This window comes from Aethalodelphis obliquidens, unplaced genomic scaffold, assembly GCF_003676395.1.
Source record: "Aethalodelphis obliquidens isolate GAN/ISIS:26980383/991018 unplaced genomic scaffold, ASM367639v1 scaffold43, whole genome shotgun sequence".
In the NCBI taxonomy this organism is placed as follows: Eukaryota; Metazoa; Chordata; class Mammalia; order Artiodactyla; family Delphinidae; genus Aethalodelphis; species Aethalodelphis obliquidens.
Genome location: NW_020837987.1, coordinates 9,891,965 through 9,912,159, shown reverse-complemented (window position 1 = coordinate 9,912,159; position 20,195 = coordinate 9,891,965). Strand labels below are relative to the sequence as shown.

Genomic DNA, 20,195 nt, shown 5'->3' with positions numbered 1-20,195 from the left:
CCTGCCCGGTATGGGTACTTTCCATGGCCCCCATCGTCTTCAGGAAAAAACAAAAGGCCCTCAGTGATCATGCCCCGTTCCCGGGTCCTACTTCATTGCTCCCATGCTGGGAGCATCTCTGAGCCTCCCAGGGCCTCGCCTCTGCCCTGCCCTGCCCTCTGCTTTGTACATACTCCCTCTCTTCTCTCCCACCTCACCTCCTCCCTACCTTTCAGGTCCATCTTAGAGGTCCCTTTCTCTGGGAGGCAGGCTCTGAACCTCCTAGACTAGGGTTGGATCACCCCCGCTTAACTCCTGAGAGCTCGCAACACTCCGCATCACAACTGCTCGACCACGGCGTCCCCCAGTGGCCCCGGAGCTCCGGGAAGCCGGGGACCACGCCTAGCGTTGTTCACTGCTAAATCACTGGGACCTAGCAGGGGCCCTGCTCCGAGCACGTGCTCAGTCACTATCTGCGGACTAAAGAGTCTCTTTAGGGGCAGGAGTGGGTGGGGAGGGGGTGGCCTGTGGAACCAGAGGTCTGGGTTCCTAAAGGGGAAGGGATGGTGGAGACTAGGAGAGCCTGTGTCTGGATCCCCCGGGCCTTAAAATCAGGGGGCATTCATGACTGTGGGAGACTAGATGTCTTGGGAAGGGGAGTTTGGGGAAATAGAAAATAAGGCATCCAGTTCTCCTCCCTCGTGGGACTTCCCTGGCAGTCCGGTGGTTAGGACTCTGCACTCTCACTGCCAAGGGCCTGGGTTCAATCCCCGGTCGGGGAAACTAGGATCCCACAGGCCGGGCGGCGCGTCCAAAAAAATAAAATAAAATAAAAAACAGTTCTCCTCCCTCACACTCGGCCTTGGCGCAGATGAGGCTGGCCGAAGGGTAGTTGAAGGACTTGAGGATCCGGGAGACCGCCAGGCTGACGTCCTCGTTACTGGGGTACAGGCTGACAGACGCGAAGCGAAGGTACTGAAGGCGGGGCATCTCCTCGGGACCCACCTTGACGTGGGGGATCTGAACAGAGAAGGACCTTTGCTTCCATCCTGCTCCCCCCTCCCCAGCCCTCGCCTCCAGGGACCGCCCCCCCGCCAACCCCGCGTTCCCACCTCACCTCCTTCTCCCCACAGATATGGCTCACGGTGGAGGCTGACGCAGGGCTGGAGGAGGGCCCCAGGACAGACACGACCCCCTTGGGCAGGATCTGACACACTGTGAGGGGTGGGAAGAGACCGCAGATTCAGGGACCCTCTTCCTCCTCTCTGTCCCCGCCCTCAGGGAACTGCCTTGGCCCAGGAGAGAACCCGACACTCCACATGGAGCTGCCTGACCCTCCTCCACCACCTGGGGACCCAGAAGCCCAGTCCCTGACCCAGCCCACCGCAGGAGACAAAAGGAGGGGGCATGAGACAGAGGGAGGCAGGGAGACATGGCAACAGAGGGCCGGCTCAGACCAAGAGAGAGACAATGGAAGAAATGAAGAGGATACACCAAGGACCTCCTTCTGGCTGCAAATCCAGTGCCTGGTTTCTCAGCCTTTGTCTCTCTTAAGCTTTTGAACCACGCACAACCTAAGGTGCATCCAACACCCCCTCTACCCTGAACCCACAGCCAAGGTCCCCTCTACACTCTACACCCCAAACACCATTCCTCTGCTGCATTTCCTCGCTCCTCTTTCTTCCATTTTCTTTCTCCTTAAACATGTGTGCATCTCAAGACTGGGAGGTGGACGGAAGCCTTGGTTTTTACCTGTCCAGTGCCCATCCCCATGGCAGAACCCTAACTTTTCCTGAGGGAATCACATGGTTCCCAGAATTGATTGGTACCTGACCCAGGATCAAAGAACCACATTGTGCTGGCCACAGGGATCGGTTCAGAGATGGGGACAGGCTCAAACTAGGCCACTGAGAGCCTTCCCCAGGTCCTCTGCTAAAATTATCACTGGGTTTGCTAAACTGGTGAGATGCAAAGTTTTGAGCAGTTGAGGCCATCTTGCCACCAGCTGGGGAGGGCCTTCCTGAAAATGAAGCCAATTTAGAGGAAAGTAGGACCCAGAGATGAAGACACAGAGGTTCCTGGAACATCATTTGAGTGCCTGTATTAAGCCTTGCCTGAAACAATCCTGGGATATCATTTGGGTACCTGGATTCAACCAAGCCTGAAATTAATCTTTAGGCCTTTTAGTGACATGAGCTGATAAGTTCTCTTTTTTTCTTAAGGCAGCCTGAGTTGGGTTTCTGCCATCCAACTAAGAGCACCGTAACTAAACGTCTCATCTTCCTCCAAACTTATTCCTTCTGTGTCTTCCATGTTGGTGAGGGTCCCACCATTTACACACACCAAATACCTGGAAATGGTCCTTGCCTTCAATCTTCCTCCTAATGGCCAATTAGTCACCAAATCCTGTCTCTTTTTTGTCCCCAAATTTTCTCATATCTGTCCGCTTCTCTTTGACCCCTCCTCCCCTGTCCTACTTTAGGGCTGTCAACTCAGGCACGCACCAGTCTCCTCGCCAGCTACCCAAATCTAGCTTCCAGACTCCACTTTCACCAGCTCCCTGTTCCAAACCCATCAACGACTCCCCACTGCCTGTAGGTGAAGGTAGCGTCTTTCAACCTGACCTGTAGACCTCCTCGAGCTGGCCTGTCAATCTGCCCAGCCTCACCTCCCACTGCCGAGTCCCACTCCAGTCCAGAAGTCTCTCACCATCCCCCCAAACACGTCCTGAGTCCAGGTGTTCAGGATGGGCGCAACCCCACATCGAGTTGCTTGGCTCCAAATACTCAGCCCTCCCCTCTGCCCCAGCTCCAGACTACAGGCACATGCCTGGAATACCATCTCCCTCCATACCCTCCAACCCGGTCTCTCATTGTGTTCTGTGCTATACCAGTCAAAAAAGTCCAGGAAACATTGGACCCCATTCTCCCTCTCAGTGATCTGAAACACACATGAACATAACAAAGGCTCCGATAAAGGCCTGCAGGAAAGAACCTGTCTAAAACACCTTTGAAGGCAGCATCTCCCGAAGGTCTAATGTCCCCAGCACGTCTGTTCAAGGGACATTTGCTCAGTCTGTGAGTATTCAACAGACTCAGGCACCCCTACTATAGGGCTGGTTGTGTTCCACGGGGCATACCTTGAGCAACACCTCTCCCTCTATATCCTGCTCATCTTTCAGAGCTCAGCTTCAGTTTAGTCTTCTCCAGAACACCTTCGCTGTCCCTGCCCCTGAGGCACCCTGGCCTCGCTGCCTGGGCCCCTCATTACTTAGCTCTGGGGGCTAAGTGTCCCCAGCCAGCTGTGAAGCTTCTCTTTCAAACGAGGCCCTCAGCTCCTCCAGGGCAGCACGGGGGCTGATGCTCTCCCCACCGCCCCAGGCCCAGCAGCACCATCTCTGGGAAGGAGAGGGCAGTGCAGACAGGAAGGAAGGGGCAGATGGAACTAGAAGAGAACACGGCAAGCTGAGGTGGCCAGGGCCGAGGAACAGACGGAGGGCCACCAGCCTGCCCTGCCTCACCCCACGGCCCCTGTGGCCCTGCTCACTGGTGTCCGTGGTCTCGTACTGGCTGTCCCGCTGCAGCTCAAAGATGTCTACTTCCACGCGGGCCTTGGCTGGGACCTCGATGATCCCGTTGATCTGCTCCCGGGCCAGGGCCAGGGCCAGACGTTCACCGCGGCCACACACTGTCTGGTCGTCCAGGATGGCAGCTGAGGGGACACAGGAGTTGGGGACCATACTCCTGGGTCCTGAGGGAGGAAGGGCTGGGCTCCTGGATTCCTTGGCTCTGAGGGAGGCTGGAGGTGGAGGTGGGTCAGGGCTCCAGACTCCCTGATATGAGGTTGGAGAGAGCCGGGATCTGGACTCCTAGGTCCGGAGGAGGAAGGAGCCGGGGGCTGCTGGGCCGAGGCCCAGATCCCTGGGTCCTGAGGGGCTGGCAGGCCCAGAAAAGAACCCCAGGGAGGGCTCCGGGAGGGTCTGTGAGGAGGCAGGGGCCAGCGGGGGCGCTGTAGGGCCTCACCCATGCGCAGTGATGAGAGCACCTGGCAGCTGGGGCTGGCAAAGGCGACAATCAGCAGCAGCAGCAGCTCAGCCGGCATCTTCCTCCTTCCTCATGGGGACGCAGCTGCCGCGGCCCCCACTCGCCACCTGCAGGGAGACCCCCAGCCCACGGGGAGATTGCTGATATGGGGGCCTCTGAGCCCCTCTGGGGACTGCTGGATGGGGTGGTGACCACAGAGCCTGGGACACTGTTGCTGAGCTCTGAAGGGCCCTGCCCTCATTAGAGCTGACGAGACTGAAGGCATCGCTGTAGGGGGAGCTGAGAATCAGAGGAGCGCTAGCAGGGAGAAGCCCACAGCACGCAGGCACTGAGTGGGAGAAACACTGCTAGAGCCACCAAAATGGGAGGCAGGCATGAAAAGGATCTCAGGTAAGAGCGAATTCCAGGAACCATCTCCACCCCAGGAGGAGACCAGGAAGTGCCACCCCCCCCACCCAATTCCGCCCCTGTCTCTGGGCAGGCAGCTGTTACTAGGCAACAGAAACCGGCTGGAGAGGATGCAGTGGTTGCTAGGCAACCCCATCCCAGGCCTCACTTGCCACCTTCCTGACGTCCCTGGTTCCCACAATCCCACAGGGAGAGAGGCCTGGACATCCGGGGTCTGGAGGGGAGAGTATCCAGGAGTTAGGAAACTTGGGAAGAGAAAGACACATGGAGGCACACAGATGGAGTCAGATGGTCAGACCCGAGGCACCTAAGGGACTAAAAAAGAAAAAAGGAAAAAAGAAGGGTAAAGAGAGGGAAGGGGGGGAAGCCGAGAGACAGAAAGAGGAAGAGAGGCCAGAGGTGGGAGGGATACCAAGAGACTCAGGAAAGGAGAAAGGGAAAATAGGCCAAAATATAAGAGAACAGAAAGCTGATATGAAGACAAGAGAATGGGGATAGCAATGGAGAGAAACAGAGGAGAGTTACAGGAAGATGAGGACAGGACTAGGAAAGAGAAAGAGGGAAGAGATAGGAAGACAGTGAGACACGGAGATGGAGAGAGAAAGGGCAGGGCAGAGAGAGGAAGAGAGCAGGCAGGCAGAAGAGAGGGAAGTCAAGACACAGGAAGGACACAGAATAGAACAGGAAGACAGAATGGAGAGGACACAAACCCACCGGAGATGCCACCAGAGACCTGGATGGGAAGACTGAGTAAGGCAAGGGGTGCACTGTCTGCAGAAGCGGGTCCCAAACTGTGCCCCCGCACCCAGCACCAGGGAGCTGAAGACTAGGGGCAGACAGTGAGTCTCTGCTCCCCACAACTGCTCCAGGTGCCCTGGGCTTCTGCAGGGTGACCACTGGGCAGGGATGAGTTTGGCCAGATGCATGGTGCCCCCTGGCCAACGGCCATGCCCCCAAGGGAAGGGACACTTGGGTTTCCATGGGAGGGGGTTACTGAGAGGCCTAGAATGCTGTGAGGTGAGCCTGGGGGGCTCCCCGCACCCCACTCATGCCCACAGAAGGAGGGCTCAAGCTGGGGAGATGGTAGAATGAAACTTGCTAATGGAGACAGAGGCACAATGCAAAGTTCAGATCATCCCTTGAAGCCAGAAAACCTAGGCCAGGGCCACAAGAGACCCAGCCCTCAGCCCCTGCTCTGCCACCGACTCCCAGGTGACCTCGAGCAGATCCCTCTCTCTCTTGGGACCTCTGGGAAAGACAGGCTGGGGCTGGGAGGGCCTGCTGGACAGCCTGGGGCCTGTGGACTGTAATCGGCATCTAACGTGAAGGCCTGTCAAGGGTGGAGGAGCAAGAGAAGCAGGGAGAAGCTGGAAGGAGAATTCACAGGGGGAGGGATGTGGAGGGCGGGGCTAGGAGAGAGGCTGGAGTGAGGGGGTCATCCTGAGACCCCAGGGGCTTCTGGGGGCAAATCAGGGAGCAGAGACTAGAGGATAGATAGAAAGACCGAGAATGAGACAGGAGCCAGAAGGGCAGGGACCCACAGGTGGCAGACATGGGTGGAAGCCGAAAGACACAGTCCAGGGACAGGGCTGGGGGCAGCAGATGGACACAGAGGTACAGGAAGGCACAGACAGAAAAACAGACAGACCAAAAGTAAGTAACTGGGGCTAAATGAGAGAGAAGGACACACACACATCACCTACAAGTGAGACACCAAAGGGGACAGAGACAAGACAGAGAGCGTGAGAGAGGAGGGGCAGGGAATCAGGCCCGAGTCTCACAGGCCCAGGTACTTAGGCAAAGCCAGATAAAGATGGAAACACAGCAGCTGAGTGAGCGGAAAGGGCCCTGCCAGGGTAGGAAGACAGACAAGTGGGCAAGTGAGAGATATCACAAAGGGGAGAGGGCAAATGAGGTGAGGCAAAACAACTAACAGGTACAGGAACCGTGGGGAGAAGAGAAATTGCAAAACTCTGAAAAGAAGGAGGGCTAGTCGGAAAGAGACAGAGAGAAAAGGTACGTGAGCCACACAGTTTCTCTCGAGAAGAGGAAGGGGCAAGTGGGACAGACACAAGATAGACAGAGTCCCAAACAAGGAGAGACGAGAAGTGAGAGTCAGGGAGGGAAACTGAGGGAGGAAGAGTGAGTGACCCGGAGGGGCACAGGCAGGAGACAGGACAAGCACCCACCTAAGGGGGGCAGGTCCACACAGAGGTGCATCACTCAGAGCACCTTGGAAGGGGCGGTCATTCCCAGAGCCTGCAAGCCCCAAAGGGAGGGAAGGAATGGGAACCAAAGGCCTGGCAGGGGAATGGAGAAGTGGGAAGAGAGAATGGGGGTGGGGGGGGAGATCACCATAGAAAAAACAAAGTGGACCATGGAGGGGGGCAGTTGCTAAAGGAGTGAGGGATGGAGGAGACAGGACGAGGAGTGGATCCGGGGAAGAAAGCAGAAAAGTAAGAGGAGGAAGAGAGCCTCCGAGCCCAGAGTTAGAGAGGCAGACAGGGGAGCAGAGGCACAGGCAAAGCAAACAGGGGACAGAGGGCAGTGCAGAGAGGGCTAGACGGGGCATGGGATCCTCCCAAAAGAGAGAGAGGAGAGACAGGGGAGTTTCGAGAGACAGAGGGAGGAGAGGGAGACGGAGACAGAGATCAGCAGAGACACACCAAGAAAGGGCTGGGCTAGCAGTAAGGAGAAACAAGTTGGACAGAGCTAGAGCGAGGCCCAAGAGACACATGAAATGGAGATTCCAAAACGGAAAGACATTTCCAGGAGATACAGACCGGCTGGGATGGGACGCATGGCAGGCAGAGAGGATGAGGCTCAGAGGAAAGAAGAGAGACTGAAACAGAGTGAGAGAGCAGAGCCGGTCACCGCGGGGCCGAGGCTGGAGCAAGCAGGGGCGGAGACCAGCCAGGAGTCCCGGAGAGGGAGTGAGACCGCAAGTAAGAGCCAGCCAGCCCCTCAGGAGCCCAGCAGCTGGGGGCTGGGAGGCAAGATGAGCTCTGTACCCAGAAGAAGGGGTGAGGAAAGGCCAAGGGGAAGGAAGGCTGGGAGATGGAGGGCGCAGGGCAGGCCCTTGGTGGGGGAGGGTATCTGCCGTTCCGGGGAGCAGGGGAATGCGGGGGCCCCCCACCAGGCCGCAGTGAGCCCAGCCTTCCAGGACCCAGGCCCGGCCCCAGCCCAACCCCCATCCTGCAGACACTCACGGATCCTGGTGGGACGGAGGGCTGGGCTCCCTCGAGGCCCGAGGAACGACAAGGAGGAGATGCTCTGACGCTGGGCGGTGTGGCTGGGGCGGGGGGAGAGGGCAGTCCAGAGGGCCCCCTCCCCCACCTCCGGCAGTGGCCCCCAACTAACCCAAAATGGGGGTGCTCCCGGGGCGCAGGGAGGAAGGACAGGTGGAAGAGGAGAGGGCGGGCCGGGGAGGGGAGGAAGGGGAAAGGAGAAAATGGAGGAGGGAAGGGGAGAGAGGAGAGGGGGAAGGAGCAAATGGAGGGGAAGGAGGGAGGAAGGTGAAAACGAAAGGGAGGGGGCACAGGCAGAGCCGGGGGAGGGGGAAGCCGGCCCAGGCAAGGGCCCCCGCCCCCTCCCCTAGCCAGGCCGGCCTGGGGGGGGCCACGGGGGGCGAGGACTGGGTGGAGACAAGGAAGCTGGCCATCGGGAGAAGTGGGGGAGGGGAGGGCTTGGTGGGGGGGGAGGGGGCCACCCCTTCCCCCCTCCCCCCCTGGAGCCCCGGCCCTGCCCTGGAAGAGGCTAGGGCCTGTGGACCTCAAGCCCTCAGCCCCCACGGGAAAGCATGCTGGGGGCGGGGAGAGGCAGAGGAGTGGAGGGCCTGGGGAGGACGGGGTGCTGGGAGACCCAAAGAGTGATGAGAGGGCCGGAGAGGTGGAGAGATAGGGAGGAGGGAGAGGAGGAGGGAGGGGAGGATGGAGAGAAGCAGGTGGAAGAGGGAGAAGGAGGAGAGGGGGGTGTCCCGGGGGCACCCAGCGCAGGGCCTCAGCAGGAGGGCCTGGCCATGGACCCCTGGTTCCCTGTGAGAAGCAGCCGCTGGCTCCGGGTCCCCAGCTGGGCCTGCCTTCCTGCTGCTGGTTGCCACCGCAGCCGCGGCCACCACCACCACTTCTCCTTCTCCCCTCCGAGGCCGCCGCCTGCCTGCCCGCCTGCCGCCCGCGCAGGGTCCTGGAGCGCAGGGGGGCGGGGGGGAGAGAGATGAGGGAGGGAGGGAAGGAGAGAGGGAGGGAGGGAGACGGGGAGGAGGGTGGGCAGGAGGGAGGCAGGCAGTCAGAGAGAGAGAGAGAGAGATGGAGCGATGGGAGTCAGGGGAGGGGGAGCCCGTATTGGTCCGAGCTGGGGAGCCCCCGGAGAGGAGAATGCTGATGAGGGGAAGGCGCTGCATTGGACAGAGGGCCCACCCGCCGCCACCTCCTCCACCACACCATGCCACCGCCCTGCCCAGGCAGCCCTTGGGCACAGGAGTCCACAGAGACACAGCTGAGAGGCAGGGAGACCTGGGGAGAAGGCCATGGAGCTGGGGGAGAGGGCTACAGAGATGAAGAAAAATGCAGAGAAACAGCAAGACAGCCATCAAGAGCCACAGAGGTGGACCAAGGTCCGCAAACCCCACAAGGACAAGGACAGGGAAAAGCCCAGAGCAAAGAAAGGGTCATCTAGACCAGGGAGCAGACCACAGAGACAAGCTAAGGACCTCGGAGACAAGGGCAGCTCGTGGACTCAGAGAGCCCCCCATGAAGATGGGGACAGGGGGCAGCTCATGGACTCAGAGAGCCCCCAGGAAGATGGAGAGAGGCCCACAGGAACAGAAAGCACTCCTCAGGCATGGGGAGTGGTCCATAGTGACAGGAGAAGACCATGGACAGGAGGAGAGGACCACAGACACTGGAACAAGGATGCATATTACAGAGACAAGGAGGAGGGCCAAGAAAAGTGGGAGAGGGTCACGGAAATGGAGGGAGGCCCACAGACACCAGAAAACCCACAAAGGCAGAATGTGGACACAAAAGGCCCACTGAGGCAGGAGCAGCCGGCCCATGGAGAAAAGGGAGAAGCCCCCAGAAATAGAAATAGTCCCCATGGAGGTGAAGGGATGGGTGGTGAGTATGAGAATTCTCCATCATGCAGAAAGAAATCCTGGGGACCTGAGTGGGTGGGAGAAGATTCACCCAAGCATAGTCAGTGGGAAAGGGCAGGGAGCTGGAGGGCAGAGCCAGCAGAAGTGGAAGACTCACTCCCTCTTGGAGAGAGCTGAGCAGGGCAGGGGGATGGAAGAGAGAAGCAGAGATACAGATCTTGGAGTGGGGGTGGGTGGTGCATGGCTGGGTGGGGGGTGAAATTTTGGGGGAAGGAACATGACAGTTGGCGCTGAAGGCTGAGTCCATGACTCACCACCACCCCCAATGCTCGTGATGGGGAGGAGACACTGAGACACTCACGTGCAGCCCCCAGCACACGTGACCGCATGCCTCGCGCGCATACACTCTGCACGTGGCAACTCTCACATCGGCCTGGCATGGGAGGCCCCCTGCATCCCCCACATGCTTCTGACATATACATCTGACCCTGAAGGCCCACCGACTTTACATATACCTCCTTGCCCTACTTAAGGGGCCCCCAACACCCACCCTCAGCTCCAGCTCGCTCTGAAAGCGCAGACTCGCCCTGGCCTCTAGGCCTTTGCTTATGCAGGGACCCCAGCGTAGAATGCCTATCCTAGATTGAACCTGTCCCAGAAGTCCTAGTCCTGTGCCACCATCTCCAGAAAAACTGACGCAGGCCTCAGGTTACTCCTGTATCATCTGAAGTGAAGGGACCTAGTCAATCCAGATAAATTGGGAAATACAAGCAGAAGGTCGCAGCAGAAAGGGGCCTGATAAATCAAGCCTGACCCTTCCATTTTCAAGTGGACAGGAGTGAGACTCTGCCCCAGGGCATGGAGCCTGTCAAAGGCTGAGTCTAGCTTCCAGGTTATCTGGTTCCTGCCCCTGGTGATTTCATCCTGAGGGCAAATCCAGATTACTAGCCTTAGAGCTCACTGGTTACCACCAACTTCTTTCCTTTACTTATTGCATTCATCCATTTAGCATGCCACTCTGGATGTCCCACCTGTCAGGCAGTAGAGCCTGGGAGCCAAGAGTATAGACCTTGGAGTCAACTCCTGGGTTACAATCCTGGCTCTGTCTCTTCCTAATGATGGACAAGTTATTTAATTTCTCTGAGCCTCAGTTTCTTTGCAAAGTGAGAGCAATAGTTCCTCCCTCCCAGGGTTATTGAGAGGATTAAACTGTATGATGCATGGAAAGCACTGAGCATAATACTTAGCAAGTCATAACACACTCAAGACACATTAGCTATTATTACTAGGCTCCTTGAGATCCTAATGAAAAATAACTCTTGGGTTTCCCTGGTGGCGCAGTGGTTGAGAGTCCGCCCGCCGATGCAGGGGACACGGGTTCGTGCCCCGATCCGGGAAGATCCCACATGCCGCAGAGCGGCTGGGCCCGTGAGCCATGGCCGCTGAGCCTGTGCGTCCGAAGACTGTGCTCTGCAACGTGAGAGGCCACAAAAAAAAAAAAAAAAAAACCTCTTACATAGATTTAAAAGTTTTTTTAATTAAAAAAATCTTACTGAAGTATAGTTGATTTACGTGTTAATTTCTGTTGTACAGCAAAGTGATTCAGTTATACATATATATTCTTTTTCATTATGGTTTATCACAGGATATTGAGTATAGTTCCCTGTGCTATATGGTAGCACTTTGTTGTTGTTGTTGTTGTTTTGCACTTTGTTGTTTAATCCATCATACATATAATAGTTTTCATCTGCTAATCCCAAACTCTCAATCCTTCCCTCCCCCACCTCACCTCCTTGGCAACCACAAGTCTGTTGTCTATACCAGTGAGTCTGTTTGTTTCGTAGGTATCTTCATTTGTGTTGTATTTTAGATTCCACATATAAGTGATATCATTATGGTATTTGGCTTTCTCTTTCTGACTTACTTCACGTAGTACGATAATCTCAAGGTCCATCCGTGTTGCTGCACATGGCATTATTTCATTCTTCTTTATGGCTGAGTACTATTCCATTGTATATATACCACATCTTCTTTATTCATTCATCTGTTGATGGACATTTAGGTTGCTCCCATGTCTTGGCTACTGTGCATAGTGTTGCTATGAACATAGGGGTGCGTGTATATTTCCAAATTATAGTTCTGTCTGGATATATGCCCAGGAGTGGGATTGCTGGATCATAAAGCAACTCTATTTTTAGTTTTTTGAGGAACCTCCATACTGTTTTCCATAGTGGCTGCACCAATTTACATTCCCACCAACAGTGTAGGAGGGTTCCCTTTTCTCCGCACCCCCTCCAGCACTTAACTCTTACATAGCTTTTACTCTGTGCCTCACAACCACACAAGACAGGGGCTATTATCCTGCAAGTGAGGAAACTGAGGCACAGAGGAGCTGACTTGCCCAAGACAACAGCTAAGAAGTGGCAGGGCCAGGATTCCAATCCAGGCAGCCTGGTTTGATTACATGGGTCTGGAGTTAGAGTTTAATCTAGCAGAAAGTTAGGATACCCAGTTAGAATCCAATCGAAGGACATAGCAAGAGTGGCTGAAGAGTCAGACCTAGGTCTGACTCAGTGTTTGGGGTCCCCTAGGAGCTTTTTGGCCTTAGGAAAGTAAATGACCAATTCCTCTAGACTCAGTTTACTCATCTGAGAAATGGGGGGGGGCCGGTTAGAACAAGTGAATCTCTTGCAGCTCCTGTCCTTGGGAAGTAGCACTGGAAACATAACAGTCCTGGGGCAACTTGCTCCCAAGGCTCTGAGGGCCAGAAGGGGACGTTCAGTAGGAATGGCCAGAGCTCCTTGAACATATAGGTACTCCAGCTTCCCTGAGCTTTGGGGGCATCAGCCTGGAAGGGGGGCACCCTAGAAGAAAGGAGAATATAATCCAGACATTACAGGGTCACTTTCTTCAGGTTCTCACCCTGGTTGTCCTTCAGGTCATCTACCCCCGACATTTCCTGTTTCTTCAAATGAAACTGCCTGAGCTGTCTGAGGACTGGGCACTGTCACACCCACTGGCTCAGTCCTGGGGTCGGGATTGGCCTGAGACCTTAGTGACACTTGAGTAAGGGAGGTGGGGCAGGGACTAGGTTTCCCAATAGGCAGGGATTCAGACCTCTGCCCTTGGCTAGAGGAAGCCTGTGGGTACCATGGCAGGGAGAGAAGGGTCCCTCGAGATCCCCATTGCAACTTCCTCTGTCCTGTCTGTCCTGGCTCTGAAAGCCTTGATAATAAAGAGACACTGTCCTGGACTTGGTTTCCTTTGAGATTCTCTTGGACCAGGGCCTGGGTTGAGGGGAGCTTGGGGAAAAATGATGATCCATCTGGATACTTTCCATCAGTAGTTTACTGGCTAGCTCCTTCCTGTCATTCCTCAGTGACCTCAGAGAGAGGCCCACCCAAGTTCATTCCACACCCTCTGCCTACCTGCTGTATTTTCTTTACAACACTGTCACTGGCTGTCTACATTTATTTTTGTACCTGGTATTTTCTACCCTCACTAAAATGTAAACTCCACGAGGGCACAGACTTTTCTTGTTCCTTCTCTATCCCTACAAAGATTAACCTTGACCTGGCATATCGTAGCCGGTTATTAAATAATCACGAATAGAAAACAAAACAAATGAAACTGCCCGTCCCCGATTTTATGTTTTCTCCTCCATTTCCCATTTCCTCCCTTATGCTTCAGGTTTTCATTGTTCCCTCAGATTCCTTCTCTCCTTGTTTTTCCTCCGACATTTCTTCTCCCCCTCCCTCAAGAGTCCCTCAGTTTTTCTTCCCTTCCTTCTTGCTGCCTTTATTCCTCTTTTTTAAAAAATTAATTAACTTATTTTTGGCTATGTTGGTTTTTTTGTTGTTGTTGCCGCTCCCGGGCTTCCTCTAGTTGCAGAGAGCGGGGGCTACTCTTCGTTGCGGTGCCCGGGCTTCTCATTGCAGTGGCTTCCCTTCTTGTAGAGCACAGGCTCTAGGCGCCCGGGCTTCAGTAGTTGTGGCTCACGGGCTCTAGAGCGCAGGCTCGGTAGTTGTGGCGCATGGGCTTAGTTGCTCGGCGGCAATGTGGGACGTTCCCCGTCCAGGGCTCGTACCTGTGTCCCCTGCATTGGCCGGCAGATTCTTAAACACTGCGCCACCAAGGAAATCCCTATTCCCTTCTTTCTAATGAAGTGAGTCTGGAGCCTTGATTTCCCCTTTTTCTCTCCCTGCAATTGGTGCTATAGTTTCCCGTCTCCCCTTCGCGCTGACTGTGCTTCACTCTCTCCTTTCTTTCCTCTGGGATTCCTGCGCCTCGAGTCCCCCGCCTCCGCCCTCCGAGTGTCGGGTACCTCAATTTCCCCCACTTTACCCCTCGACCCCGAGGCACCTCCCGACCGGCAACCCCAACATGGCGCCCGAAGCAGCGCTCCGCCGTCTGACGTCACCGCGCTGTCCTCCCCTCTAGAGCCTTCAAACGGAATCGCTGAGGAGGTTGAGGAGGAACATCCTTCAGGGGGCGTAAGGGGGCGGGCACTATCAACCCGGGGGCCGGCCGGTGAGAGAACGTCGCTGGAGGATTGGTTGGGCGCTGCGGGGGATCCAAACGTCACATATTATTGGCCCAGGGCTCGGAGACGTGAGCGTCGATTGGCAGAACGGCAGGGGCCAGGCGGGCGATGATTGGGCTCATTCGCCATCGGCGCGGCGGCCGACGAGGAAGGTGGGAGGGGCGTTCCTGAGGGTGATTGGGGGCGAGAGCGAGGCTGCGGAGCAGGCGAGAGGAGACGGCGGGAGCTAGAGAGGGCGTAGCGCTAGGGTGGCCGCGCGAGGGGAGCTGCGGCCCGGGCCGGGGCCCGGGGGGGTGCGAGACGGCTGAGGCGGGTAAGTGCGGGCGGGCGTGTGAAGGCAGGCCGGGCTCCCCACCCTCCCCCCGCGGTCTCCACTCGTCACCTCGCCTGCGCACTGAGGGCCGGAGGGGGGCGCGCGCCGGGAGATGAGGGCGGAGCGGTACCAACGGCCCGCGGGGCGCGCGGGAAGCTGGGCGGGGCCCGGGCCGGGGTGGCGGGTGGGAAAGGGGCCAGAGTCCTGGGAAGGGCGAGGAGGGACGGGGCTTGGGCTGGGGGCTGGCAGGGACCTGGGTGGTAAGGGAGGCGTTAGAGCTGCCCCCGGGAGGGTCTCCAAGGCTCCTGGGAGTACGCGGCAAAGGGCTGGGCGCTGGGACAGTCCAGGACCGAAGGAGGGTGGACGGTTAGAGGGCAGTAGGGTGCCCAGGGAGGGGTTTAGGCCGTGAGAACAGAGGTGGTTAAGTTACCGTAAAGAGAAACTCTAGTTATTCCTGGAGAGTTAGGCCAATGAGAGGGGTCTTGGTGTGAAAAAGATATCAGGAAATGGATGTGACTAGAGGGGAGATTTAGAGCTGAGGGAGAGGTCCCGGTGTGAAGAATGGGGTTACATTAATGTGAAGAGTTAAACCACAGTGGGGGGGGGGCGCGTTGGGTACCCTTGGAATGGGTTGAGAGGGGTCTCTGTGCAAAGAAGGGTTATGTTTTATGTTATGTTAAGTGAAACTGGCGTCTGGGTATCCCTAGAATAACTTGAGGAGAAATGGTCTTTCTGAAAAGTACTAGGAATTAGGTCAAGGTGAAGAGTAGGAATTGGGGATCCCTGGAGGGAGTTAGGGTGGTGAGAGAGATCTGTGTGTTAAGCTGGGGAGGTCTGGGTAGCCGCAGGGTAGTAGGATGGTCAGAGGGCCCTGGGTGTGAGGAAGAGGGATCTGGCTATCTATCAGGGTTAGGGTGGTGGTAGGAGAGGTTTTGCCTAAGAGGGGGTTTCACGGTATTCTTAATGAGATTTGGACAGTGGGAGGGGTATGTGGGAAAGGAGTTTAAGCCATTATGAAGTATAGTCTGTATATCCTTGGATTATAATAGAGTATGTGTGGGATCTTTTTGTGGAAAAGAGGAATTTTGATATGAAGAGGGGGTCTGAGCATCCCTGGAATGGGTTAGGGTGGGGTTGGGTCTTTTTGCAAATAAGAGGGGTTTAGGTTGATACGAAGAATGGTGTCTGGGCATCCCTAGGATGGGTTGGGGTGGGGAGGAAGGGGGTCTTTTTGCAAAGAAGAAAAGGTTAGGCTAATAATGTGAGGTGGCGGGAGTCTGTCCCTAGAATGGGTTAGGGTGAGGGTGGGTCTTTTTGTAAAGAAGAGGGGTCTGGGTATCCCAAGAATGGGTTAGGGTGGGAGGGGTCTTTTTTGCAAAGAAGAATATGTGAAGAGAGGTTCTGGGAATCCCTGAATGGTCTAGGGTGGTTGTCCATAAAGAAGGAGGGTTTAAATCAGTATGAAGAGGGGGTCTGGGTACCCCAGAGAGAATTGTAGATGATGTCTCAGTGCACAGAAGAGGTAGGTGATTAATGTGAAGGGTGTCTGGGTGCCCTGGAAACATGAGTTAGGGTGGTGGGAAGGGTCTGAATGTGAAGAAAGGATTAGGCTTTTGTGAAGATGGGTTTGGGTGTCCTGGATAGGCCCTTAGGGTTGTGGGAGAGGGCCTTGATTTGTAGAGGGAGTTAAATAATTTGAAGAGGGGGATCTGGGGATCACGGGGAAGTGGTTAAGGTTTGGAAAAGGTCTGCGTGTGGAGATGGGTTAGGCCAATGTGAGAAAACTTTATTGATGTGAGGAACCTGGGCATCAAAGGGAGAAAGTTAGCGGGTGACAAGCTGTGTACAAAGGAGGAGGGTTGCATCATGAGAGGGTGCTGAAAGTGGCAGGGCCCTGGGGCAGTTTGAGTGGTCAGTGTAAAAAGAGATAGAGAACCTGGGGGTGGGAGCAGAGGAGGAGTGAAGCTCTGAACAGTGGGTGGTTTGGGCCTGTGTGAGGACTCTCCCCAGCAGTTGGGGGTAGGGATGGGGTAGTATGTTAGTAAGAAGAGTCAGTGGAAGGAAATCTGACTGGAGAGGGTCCTGTGTGATGGGTTGGGGCTTTGGGCCAGCTGTGAGGCATGAGAATGAGAGATTGAACAGGTTGCAAGGATCTGGTAGGTGGAGTTTAATGCTAGTTGATGCAGAGGTGAGATTTGGACAGATCCACTGGGAACGGACTGCGGGGAAGGTTTTGTGCTTGGTGCTCTTGTGTGTTCAGGAGAGGAAGGATTGTTAGGGAGTGGAAATATGGAAGCAAGAAGTTAGATGGGGAAATTGATCTAGGATTTTGGTAGGGAAATGATAAAGGGAAAGAATTTTCCCTGGGAAGGACTGAGGAAGCAGTGGCTTAGATACAATTTGTCCCCACTTCTCCCAGCCCAGGGTCTTGCTGCCGTCATGACTGAGGAGTCAGAGGAAACAGTCCTATACATTGAGCACCGCTATGTCTGCTCTGAGTGCAACCAGCTGTATGGATCCCTGGAGGAGGTGCTCATGCATCAGAACTCCCACGTGCCCCAGCAGCACTTTGAGCTGGTGGGTGTGGCCGACCCTGGAGTCACTGTGGCCACAGAGGCAGCTTCTGGCACGGGCCTCTATCAGACCCTAGTGCAGGAGAGCCAGTACCAGTGCCTGGAGTGTGGGCAGCTGCTGATGTCACCCAGCCAGCTCCTGGAGCACCAGGAGCTGCACCTGAAGATGATGGCGCCCCAGGAGGCAGCGCCAGCTGAGCCACCACCCAAGGCACCCCCCCTGAGCGCCAGTACCATCCACTATGAGTGTGTGGATTGCAAGGCTCTCTTTGCCAGCCAGGAGCTCTGGCTGAACCACCGGCAGACGCACCTCAGGGCCACTCCCACCAAGCCTCCGGCTCCAGTTGTCCTGGGGTCCCCCATGGGCCAGGCCCGCGTGGCTGTGGAGCACTCATACCGCAAGGCGGAAGAAGGTGGGGAAGGGGCAGCTGTCCCCTCTGCCGCTGCCACCACCGAGGTGGTGACTGAGGTGGAGCTGCTCCTCTACAAGTGTTCTGAGTGCTCGCAGCTCTTCCAGCTGCCAGGCGACTTCCTGGAGCATCAGGCCACCCACTTCCCAGCTCCCGCCCCAGAGTCTGAGGAGCCTGCCTTGCAGCAGGAGACTCTGACCCCATCACCTGCAGAGGTGCCTGTGTCTCAGCCTGACCCACTGCCATCCTCTGACCACAGTTATGAGCTGCGCAACGGTGAAGCCATTGGACGCGATCGCCGGGGGCGCAGGGCACGGAGGAACAACAGTGGAGAGCCAGGCGGGGCAGCCACCCAGGAGCTCTTCTGCTCAGCCTGTGACCAGCTCTTTCTCTCACCTCACCAGCTGCAGCAGCACCTGCGGAGTCACCGGGAGGGTGTCTTTAAGTGCCCCCTGTGCAGTCGTGTCTTCCCCAGCCCTTCCAGTCTGGACCAGCACCTCGGAGACCACAGCAGCGAGTCTCATTTCCTGTGTGTGGACTGTGGCCTGGCCTTTGGCACAGAGGCCCTCCTCCTGGCCCACCGGCGAGCCCACACCCCAAATCCTCTGCATTCGTGTCCATGTGGAAAGACCTTTGTCAACCTCACCAAGTTCCTTTATCACCGGCGTACCCATGGGGTTGGGGGTGTCCCTCTGCCCACAACACCAGTCCCACCGGAGGAGCCTGTCATTGGCTTCCCTGAGCCAGCCCCAGCAGAGACTGGAGAGCCAGAGGCCCCGGAGCCCCCCGCTGCTGAGGAGAGCCCAGCAGGGCCTGCTGCCCCAGGCACCTACCGCTGCCTCCTGTGCAGCCGTGAATTTGGCAAGGCGTTGCAACTGACACGGCACCAGCGTTTTGTGCACCGGCTGGAACGGCGCCATAAGTGTAGCATCTGCGGCAAGATGTTCAAGAAGAAGTCTCACGTGCGTAACCACCTGCGCACACACACAGGTGAACGGCCCTTCCCCTGCCCAGACTGCTCCAAGCCTTTCAACTCACCCGCCAACCTGGCCCGCCACCGGCTCACACACACAGGGGAGCGGCCCTACCGGTGTGGGGACTGCGGCAAGGCTTTCACACAGAGCTCCACCCTGAGGCAGCACCGCCTGGTGCATGCCCAGCACTTCCCCTACCGCTGCCAGGAGTGCGGAGTGCGTTTTCACCGCCCCTACCGCCTGCTCATGCACCGCTACCACCACACAGGCGAGTACCCCTACAAGTGTCGCGAGTGCCCCCGCTCCTTCTTGCTGCGACGGCTGCTGGAGGTTCACCAGCTTGTGGCCCATGCCGGGCGCCAGCCCCACCGCTGCTCGTCCTGTGGTGCTGCCTTCCCTTCCTCGCTGCGGCTGCATGAGCACCGCTGTGCAGCTGCCGCTGCCCAGGCCCCGCGACGCTTCGAGTGTGGCACCTGTGGCAAGAAAGTGGGCTCAGCTGCTCGGCTGCAGGCCCACGAGGCAGCCCACGCAGCTGCTGGGCCTGGGGAGGTCCTGGCTAAGGAGCCTCCGGCCCCTCGGGCCCCACGGGCTGCTCGCACACCAGTGGCCTCCCCAACGACCCTTGGAGGCATGGCACCTGCAGCCCCTGCGGCCCCTGCCCGACGCCGTGGCCTGGAGTGCAGCGAGTGCAAGAAGCTGTTCAGCACGGAAACGTCACTGCAGGTACACCGGCGCATCCACACAGGCGAGCGGCCATACCCGTGTCCAGACTGTGGCAAGGCCTTCCGTCAGAGTACCCACCTGAAGGACCACCGCCGCCTGCACACAGGGGAGCGGCCGTTCGCCTGTGAAGTGTGTGGTAAAGCCTTTGCCATCTCCATGCGCCTGGCAGAACATCGCCGCATTCACACGGGTGAGCGGCCCTACTCCTGCCCCGATTGTGGCAAGAGCTACCGCTCCTTCTCCAACCTATGGAAGCACCGCAAGACCCACCAGCAGCAGCATCAGGCAGCTGTGCGGCAGCAGCTGGCAGAGGCAGAGGCTGCCGTCGGCCTGGCTGTGATGGAGACTGCAGTGGAAGCCCTGCCCCTGGTGGAGGCCATTGAGATCTACCCTCTGGCTGAGGCTGAGGGGGTCCAGATCAGTGGCTGACCCTGCCTCATGTCCCTCTTCAGCACCACCATGCCCTCTTGCTGAAGAGCTTTCTCTACCATCCCCTTAAGTCTCTGTACATACTGTGCCCCTTTTCCACCCCTCTCAACTGCCATGTAAGTTCTGTAACTGGATTTATTCTTTCTTCTGAGGGGGGTGCTCTAGGGTCCTTGACGTGCATAAAGGTGCCCCCGCCCCCACACACACCTGTTGGCCCCAAGGTGAAATGGTCAATAAAGACTGAGTTGGACATTTATGTGCTTTTGTCTGGCCTGGCCGTGTGGGGTGGTGGAATTTGGGAGCTGTGAGCCCCAGGTTCTTGGGTCTGACTTTTCATGGCTGCATTCCCAGTGCCTAGAACAGGGCCTGGCAAGTAGTGGAGCTCAGTAAACGGAAACTAAGGAGGACCTAGAGTCCATGGGCATGGCTTTCAGGAAGCAGGGACTTCACTGTGGTAGTAGATGGGGCCAGCATGGTTCTCTTGCCACTAGAGGTCCCCACAGCCCCATAGAAAAGCCTGAAGCTGTTTCTGCTGGTGGCAGGAACATTTAGGAAAATCTTCAGGTTCTCACCACCCCTGTCCCCTTCTCTCTGGCCTGACGTGAGCCTTCTCCTCCAAGGCCATCTGATTTTCTCACTATGCATCCCTGAAGGCGAACGCAGGTCTCGGAAGGGCACGATCTCCGGGGCAGTAGAGGAGGTGGCTTC

The 20,195-nt window shown here is 56.8% G+C and overlaps 2 protein-coding genes across 3 annotated transcripts in view; one reads left to right on the top strand and one right to left on the bottom strand.

The window, feature by feature from the left end:
* Nucleotides 1-14,125, bottom strand: part of GRIK5 (glutamate ionotropic receptor kainate type subunit 5) — a 57,467-nt gene extending 43,342 nt beyond the window's left edge. Inside the window, 5 exon segments of the mRNA XM_027079688.1 lie at nt 834-999; nt 1,097-1,194; nt 3,526-3,690; nt 4,002-4,129; nt 13,867-14,125. Of these exon segments, the coding sequence (XP_026935489.1) occupies nt 834-999; nt 1,097-1,194; nt 3,526-3,690; nt 4,002-4,080 (508 nt within the window). The 5' untranslated portion in view covers nt 4,081-4,129; nt 13,867-14,125.
* Nucleotides 14,126-14,227: 102 nt separating this feature from the next.
* Nucleotides 14,228-19,743, top strand: ZNF574 (zinc finger protein 574). Of its 2 annotated transcripts, none has more exons than XM_027079689.1 (2): nt 14,228-14,378; nt 16,798-19,743. In XM_027079689.1, the coding sequence occupies exon 2, from the start codon at nt 16,818-16,820 to the stop codon at nt 19,485-19,487; it is 2,670 nt and encodes an 889-aa protein (XP_026935490.1). In that variant the 5' UTR covers nt 14,228-14,378; nt 16,798-16,817; the 3' UTR covers nt 19,488-19,743. The 2 variants fall into 2 exon arrangements, with proteins under 2 accessions (XP_026935490.1, XP_026935491.1); XM_027079690.1 differs by lacking the exon at nt 14,228-14,378 and adding an exon at nt 15,746-15,900.
* Nucleotides 19,744-20,195: the final 452 nt, after the last annotated feature.